The 8,198-nt window shown below is 41.2% G+C and overlaps 1 protein-coding gene across 1 annotated transcript in view; it reads right to left on the bottom strand.

Annotated features, from left to right (window-relative positions):
- Window positions 1-3,813: 3,813 nt before the first annotated feature.
- The window catches only part of LOC109529527 (purine nucleoside phosphorylase-like), a 7,788-nt gene continuing 3,403 nt past the window's right edge, over window positions 3,814-8,198 (bottom strand). The window contains exons 5-6 of the mRNA XM_019892955.1: window positions 6,834-7,024; window positions 3,814-5,446 (exon numbers count right to left, since the gene is read on the bottom strand). Coding sequence (XP_019748514.1) covers window positions 5,226-5,446; window positions 6,834-7,024 — 412 coding nt within the window. The 3' untranslated portion in view covers window positions 3,814-5,225. The remainder of the gene's footprint in view (window positions 5,447-6,833; window positions 7,025-8,198) is intronic.

Raw genomic sequence — 8,198 nt, 5'->3', positions numbered from 1 at the left:
TGTAATTCTTTTACAAAAAACCCCCCCCCCCCCCCATCCCTTTTCATTTACAAGACAGCGGCAAGTGAGTGCGGCATTCTGTCAGCTACCTTTCTCTCTAGACCTAAAGTAGACCCACGTGAGGAACAAGGTCCCCTCTGTAAGGTTGTCGCCTATTTGGGGAACTGCAGGAAGCCGCTTTGGGCCCTATGGGACAACACCGCCTTCTGGGGATTCCAAGCACCGGTGCAAGAGGCCGTATGAATGAGTTTGGTGCGACATTGTGCTTGTTGGACTTGCCGTTGGCTACCTTCTTGCCCAGATCGAAGGTGGAGCCACGCAAAGTGCACGTCTACCCGCAGACGGTTCCCCCCAGGTCGAGGAGCTATCGGGTTGGGCGGTGGTGGCCGCAGCACAAGTGGCTTTTGCCCACGCCAACCACTCCTCAAAAAGACACCACGAGCGGTCGTGTTAACTACAACTGGTGCAGCAATGCGGTTGTTGGACTCGCCCTTGGCTTTTTTTTTCTCACTATGCAAGATGAAGGAATGGTGCATTTCTCAGTTTTAAATCCCCAGAACGGATTGGACTGCATTCCCACCAAGCGTTACAGGCGTCACGGGCATCAATAAATGACTTTATGCCAGAAGCTTCGCTGAACGGAAACCCGCATGACTCCCAAGTCGGCTGTATTCCTGTGGAATTTACTCTGTGATGTCTCTCATTGATTAAATTATTCTTGTTGAAACAATTACTTTAGGTGTGTCATCATGTTAAAGCCAAGCCATTACTATACGAGGTAACCTGTCTTCATGATTACAAAATAGCCTGAGAGTAGTCATAACATTCAAGGAGTAGACAACATTTTGTGGAAATCTGTCAAATTTACAAGGTGGCAAATGCAGTCAGGAGTTTGGGTTTCAAATGAGGGTATGAAAGACTGGATTCGGCATTCACGTGATGAATTCAAATTAAGAACATCAGCCTGGTTAGACGTTAGCGTTAGGGATTTGAATTCAAATGTTTAAAAAAAAAAAAGCCTCATGAAGTCCATATTTCATACAAATACAGCAACTCGCTAACCACAAGGGCACCATGCTGCCCCGTTCACCCCCCGCACCCCCTCCCAGACCCCTCAAAGTTCGACATACAATATCCCATCATTATCGGGTATCTTGTGTAGAACTTTGAAGGAGAAGGAAAGCGGTTCAAGCGCTTTGAATAACTTCCAGATGCCATGTATATAGCACGTAAATATATCCCACCCACAGTACATAGTTGTACATGTGTGTGACCTATATGGTTAGTGTAAATGAGGGTGCGCTGTCATGGGCGTTGCTTTTCGCTGGCAGCGTGGCTGCACAGTCAACACAGTCTGCTTCAATTACTTCTTCTCGCTAACAAAGCTTGTCTGTCTGCATGTTTTCTCCGCATACTTTGGGCGTGTGGAAGTGTGTTGGAAGTGTCCGTGTGTGTGTGTTGGAAAAATCCCAAGTTAATGCAAGGCAGCCATTTTACACTGATGTGAAATGCTGTTATTGAACAAGTGTGTGTGTGTGTGTGTGTGTGTGTGTGGGGAAAAATCCCAAGTTAATGCAAGGCAGCCATCTTACTCTGATGTGAAATGGTGTTATTGAACACGCAATCCCAAACTACTCAAGTAAAGTTTCGACTTAAGTAAAAACAAAAAGGCAGATTTTGTGAAAATGTATTTAAAAAAAAAAATCGCAATCCCAAACTACTCAAGTAAAGTTTCGACTTAAAAACAAAAAGGCAGCTTTTGTGAAAATGTATTTCAAAAAAAATAGTGATATTTTGTCTTGATTTAAACAAAAAGTAAATATAATCTGCTGTAATGAAAATGGATGCAAGTGATGAAATATAATTTTAAAAATGACCAAAAATTATTTTACATTTGAAATGTTCATGTAAAAATCTAATCTAAAAAAATGTCTATATTTTTAAAAACAAAATACATTAAATAAACATACAAAAAGAGGGATCCTTCGAAAGGGTTTACTATGGAAAAAATGTTTCATACATAATAAAAAATATAATGCAAGATCATGTTATTCAAGTTTTTAATTTATTGTGTTCTAGAATTTTTTAAAAAAACAATATAACCCGCAAAGTAACAGGAAAATCAATATATGAAGATATAACAAAAAGTAAAAGCTAAATTAAAAAAAAAAACAAGTACAAAAAACCCCCTTCACATTTACCGTATTATGAATTCTAGAATTTTAAATGCCAATATTAAGGCATTGAACAAACTTGTATTGCTGACATTATAAAGTAGTGTCCATTTCCTGTCCTATGGTTATCATCACGCTCCCTCATTTCCTGTCCCCGATGACATCACATGCAATAAATAAATAAGTGGTTGAGCGAACTTGAATCTGGAGGTTTAGCTAGAGGGTCAAATGATTAGGAACTGGTACGCCGGGTGAAGCTCTGTAAAAACACAGTTGGATGAGTATCTTACGTATGCGGATGAGTATTTAATTAAAGTATGTGAGCAGACTTGAGTGAGAGGGGTGATGGGGAAAATGAACATGTCGGTGCTTGGCCAAAGCTTGACATGTTGTGAAAACACCTGCAAACGTTCTCGCCTGGCCCTCAAGGCAACTGCTTAGCTCGTAAAACTTCTCACAAGCCTTGTACGGGCAGCCGCAGCGTCGCCTGATGTCACGGGAAAAAAGATGTTTTCTCGTCTGGTTGGTCGAGGCCGAGGAGGCAGGGGAGACGGCGGTGTTTGGGTTGACAGAAAAGGCAAACGGGTCAATGGGAGATAAACCGAAGGGCGACGAGCCTTCTGGGGAATAAGCATCCGATTGCACAATTCCAATGAAAAAAAAATTGTCAACATTTTGTAGCACGGTATTTTTCTTCATTGTATTTACTTTTCACAATGACCGTTTCCAGTTCAATTTTTCATCCGTGAATTTATCACTACATTTTAAAATGTAGAAGTTTTGCGATTTTTATTTTGTATTTCAAATATTTTTTAAAAAATTGTTTTGAAAGATCTGCAGTATCTTTGATAACTATTTTATTCGATTCTTCGTTACTAGTTGATCCTAGTTACTTTGACGTGACAGTTTCATTCCGAGATGCTGTTTTGCATATGAATTTTTCACAAATATTTTTATATTTTGTACTTTCTAACTTAACATTTTAAATGCTTTGCCTTGTATTTTTCTCTATCCATTTGTCATTCCCAGATTGGAGGTTGTTCTCAAAGTGAGTGAGTACATTTGATCATTTTTAATTCTTTAATGTTCAACTGTATTTATCCATCCATTCCTGCACGGGTGTCAAACTCGTTTTTGTTCGTGGGCCACATTTTAGTTACCGTTTCCCTTGAAGGGCATGACTAAAACCAAATTTTAAAAAGTCAATCACGGTTTCTTCAACTATTGTTTAAGTTACTGTAAGGACGAGTTTGGTTACAAGAAAATGCTTCCAATATATCTCTTATTTATTACATGTGAGCATTTTAAATTTTGGTAGAGATTATAGCATGCATGATGGAAGTTGATTTGCTTTCGCAGGCCACATAAAAAATGATGTGGCGGGCCAGATCCGGCCCCCGGGGCCTTGAGTTTGACACCTGTGCATTCATGTATGATTTCCTCGAGTTGATGTGTTTCATACATGTGGACGTTCATGTCAAATTGCATTTATTCATCCATTCAATTCACAATTTAATGGCTACTTCTTTCAAAAGCCCTCAGCGAGCATTTTTTTTCTTGAAGTAGTACTAATAATAATTGTAGCTACTAGAATAAAAAAGTAAATACACACTTTAAAAAAATCACACAGGACATTTAAGATTGTCAATGTAGTGAGTCATTTTATGGCAAAAATAGTTCAAGAGAACATCAACTGAAGACAGTGATAAGACTTTTTTGTTGTTGTTCCCACGGTTTTGGTCCATCCCCACTCTACACATCTTAATATTATCTTCATATGTCAATAGAACACGCCAGTTAAATACACTTTGGAGATAAATATTCGGTCACGTCACGCCTTTTATAAAAATCCCTTGACCCGTTTCTGTCATCGTGGAATAAATCAGTGAGCGCATAAATAGAATAAGAGCATTTCAAGTTGAGTTCTGCTTTTTGAGCGAAACATGACACAGCAGAGAAAGTAGAGCGTGACTCTTTTTAGTGTTCAATGTTTCATCGAGCGGAAGTGTGTGTTGATGTATTAACCCTGGACAGTAGGAGGCGAACAAACTTGGATGCTAACTTGCAGCTTAAGAGTCATCCGCTTGTTTAGAATGTGGAGTTCCATTTTGGTGAGCAAAATGTACATTTCCTGGTGGAGTTCAGGTTTCACGGACATTTCGGGCTCATTTTAGAATACTTCCAGTGTGTTTTCCCGTGGTGGGTTTCTTCTTGACTTTTTTTGTGACATGTCTACGTGAATACCAGTTATGAGCTTGGTTGGCGCCCCTTCCAATTTGGTCTCAAAAAATCTCTAGTTTGGAGGAGCCCAAGCAATGTCCTAAAATGGTCGCTTCAAACCCAAAACAGCACACTTCCTGCTGCTTCCTTGAGACTTTTACCGCGTGGATTCTGAAGACTTTTTTTGTGGGTTTACTAGTGATGCACATGTGTGATAAATGTCACGTTTCTCAGAGAAACTGGCTTCGGGGATCAGGAGAGTGATTTTTAAAGAATAGGTATGAACCCAGGAAATGGTAGATATTACCCTTAGAATGGCGACTTTGAATCGCAACGGCAGACTTCCTGTGTCTTTTCGGGCATGGTTTCTTGGGACGTTTTGGAGTGTCCACTCCGAATAAAAAAATTCTATTAAATTTCATGTTGCGCAATAAAATATACTTTGAATTCGGTTTATTGGAGTTCCAATTTTGGAACAAAAAAAACGCTCTCGTTTGTCTTTGAAAGGATGCCTGAAAATGTCACGCAAATGTTTGTTTCAAACCCTAATTGGAATACTTGCTGTGACTTTTCTGGCCTGGCTTCTTGAGACTTTTTTTTTTGTGGGTCTCATCATGATGTTGCTCTTAAATTTCCTGATCTTAAATGCAATTGGCTTTGGTGGCTGGATTTTCAAATAAAAATCCAAAGGGATGCCACAGAGACGATTTTTGGGTTTAATGGTAATAAATATTTCCCAGGATGAACGAACCGGCAAATAATGCTCGGTTTATCTGTATTTTTTTTTTTTTTAATCCTCTTAAATGGCCACTTACAAAAACCGTACCGTCCTCACAGGGACTTGTTGTGGCACAGCTCCAGGCGGCCAACCAGCGTGCTGACCAGCCGCTCGAGCTGCGCGGCCCGCTGGCGGCCCGTCTCCAGGACCTCCTCGTGGTTGGCTTTGGCCTGGCTCTCGTAGTCCATGACCGCCCGGTTGGAAATGAGCGACATGGCCAGGCAGCGCATTCCAGCGTGACGCACCGTGATCACCTCGTGCACCGTGCTCATGCCTGCGGCAACGTGCAGAGGAACATTTGAAACATTCAGCCGGCAGATCAAAACTCATTTCCGGTTGTGCCTGAAGGCATCACCGGTCTTTGAAACACACAGGGTAGAATCGGGTCATTTCTGGACCTTTTTCACAACTATACTGAGTTTGTTTTGCGATGTGTTGTGATTTCAGACTGTCCTTGAGGGCAACGTGACGGGATTAGATCAGAGTGCATTGTGTGTTGCTGCGTGAGGTTAAAAGCTACGATTTCAGACTGTCCCAGGAGACATCTGCTTTATCTGAATACAAGGCTAGATTAAACAGTAAGGTTATGAACAACCCTTAGCTGTTTTGAACTACGACTCATAACCGTCGCTGACGGTGCAGCGATACACTCGCCTGACTTGTGTGCGGGCAGCGTGCGATCGGTTCCCACTCAGTGACGGCGTGGATGTGGGTGTGAATGGTCGTTTGTCTGTTTATTTGCCCTGCGACTGACTGGCGACCAGTTCAGGGTGTAGTTTGCCTTCTGCCCAAAGTCAGCTGGGATTGGCTCCAACAACTGCCCGCGACCTTTTTTAGGATAAGCGGTATTGAAAATGGATGGATGGATTTTTATAACGTACACTTTAAACCGTCCTTGAAGATAACACCAGAGTGGGCCAGAGTATTTACTTCATGCCAAAACATGTAAAATTACTTTGTAATTACGTTTATCAACTGAAATAATTTGTCTGTTAATTGTTTTGAGTTGATATTGGTCAAAACGACAAAGAGCCTGTCCCTGGAATGAAAATGGTCGCGTAGCTAACAGTGCTAGCTTAGAAAATGTCCAAGTCAAACAAGTGTTTGCGAGGATCGGCTAAACATGTTAGCTAAAAATGATTTGAGGATATATAACAGCATGTGGGTGGTAATGCAGGAGTTACAGTCACTTTTTTACAGTGTCATCAAAATTTTTGAAATGTAAAAGTATGCCATTCTCAGGAGAAATGTAGGCTAAAAAGCGCAACGAGTTGGACAAGCAGCTATACAAAGGCAATGCTCTTTAAATGATAGGTTAGTCTAATATAAAGTCCAAAATATTGTTGCATTATTTTCATTTTCTTACCATTTCCAGCCCGCTGCCCTTTTTATTCGTCACTGCATAATCATGAAATTAAAAACGGCGCACATCAACACGATTTGAGAAAATGTTCCGCTAAAAATAGCACACGATTTAATATTAAAATTTGGAATGAAATTGAATGTTACAAGCTATTATAAAATAGAACAGAATGTTATGAGACGACCATACCCCCCCCCCCTTTTTTTTTTATTAAATAAATTAAAAATGTTCAAAATTTGGACGCTACATGATCTAACCAACTCAAATCTATTGCAATGCAGCAGCGGCCCATACTCACCCACGGCGTCGGCTCCGAGCTGCCGTAACATGCGGCACTCGGCGATGGTCTCGAAAGAAGGCCCTCCAATGACGCAGTAGACCCCCTCGCGCACAAAGTCACAAAAGTCCAGCTCGGCCGCCACCTCGTGCGCCAGTTTGCGCAGCTCGCGGTCGTACGCGTCCGACATGCAGGGGAAGCGCACGCCAAACCTGCACACAGACAGCCCACCGCCGTTCATTGTGGGAATAATTTCCACACCCCACCCGCAGTAAGTGAAAATCCACGATTTAGAAAGACCATAAAAACAAACAAAAAAACACACACACACACCGACACGTTTAAACTTATAAGACACATGGCCGTCTTTTCTGACAGGAAAACGGCAAATTGACCAACAGTGTGTTAATACCAACATAAATCAGCTGACTGCTAGTGTGCACACGAAGCCCATAATAACTGCGAGCGACACAAACTGGCTCCTCCTGTTTGTTGGCTCTTAAATGACACTGAAGTCAACAAACTGTCAGCAACAGAGTCATCGGGCACATTACTGTCACTGCCTGCCTTAAGATCGAAGTTGGCAGTACAGAGTGCACCTCGCAACGAGTATATTCTAGAGAATTTGGATTTAGGAGAAAATGTCTATTTTTAAAATAAGATGATTTTTACAATTTTTTTTAGAAATACAGTATAGTATTTTTGATTCCTGATGGAATATGTAGAGCTTTGGGGCTAATTTTTCATCCATGGAGAACGTTCTTTGTTTTAATTTAGAAAAAAAAATAGGAAACTTATTTTTAGGGAAGAAAAATATATATACATTTCAATTGAAGTAAGTAATAAAATATATACACATTTTTTCAATGACTGGACATTATGAAATTAAATTCCAATCTGACTGATAAATCCCGCGCTGCAAGGAGAGGTACCGCCGCTCGTTCCTGCCGACTGCTGTCAGGCTATTGAATAGACTCAACTCAACTCAACTGTATTTATAGAGCACTTTCAAACAGCCATCGCTGCATACAAAGTGCTGTACATGGAGCAATTTAACATATACAACAAACAGTAAAGCAAATCAGTAATAAAGATGGTAGAAAGCACCGAACAGCAAAACCAAGAACAAACCAAATCATGCTGAGTCAAATACCAATGAATACAAGTGAGTTTTGAGGCTGGTTTTGAAGATGGGCAGCGAGGAGGCTTGCCGAATGTTCAGTGGGAGGTCATTCCAGAGAGAGGGGCCAGCAACAGAAAAGGCTCGATCCCCTCTGAGCCTCAGTTTAGTTCTTGGTACTTCTAATAATGTCTGGTCCGCAGACCTGAGGCGCCGGGCAGGTGTGTAGGGGCGGATGAGCTCAGAGAGGTAAGGTGGCGCGAGGT

This window comes from Hippocampus comes, unplaced genomic scaffold (genome assembly GCF_001891065.2).
Source record: "Hippocampus comes isolate QL1 unplaced genomic scaffold, H_comes_QL1_v1.1 scaffold255, whole genome shotgun sequence".
Lineage (NCBI taxonomy): Eukaryota > Metazoa > Chordata > Actinopteri > Syngnathiformes > Syngnathidae > Hippocampus > Hippocampus comes.
Note: the sequence above shows the minus strand (reverse complement) of the source record. Positions and strands in the feature narration are given on the sequence as shown.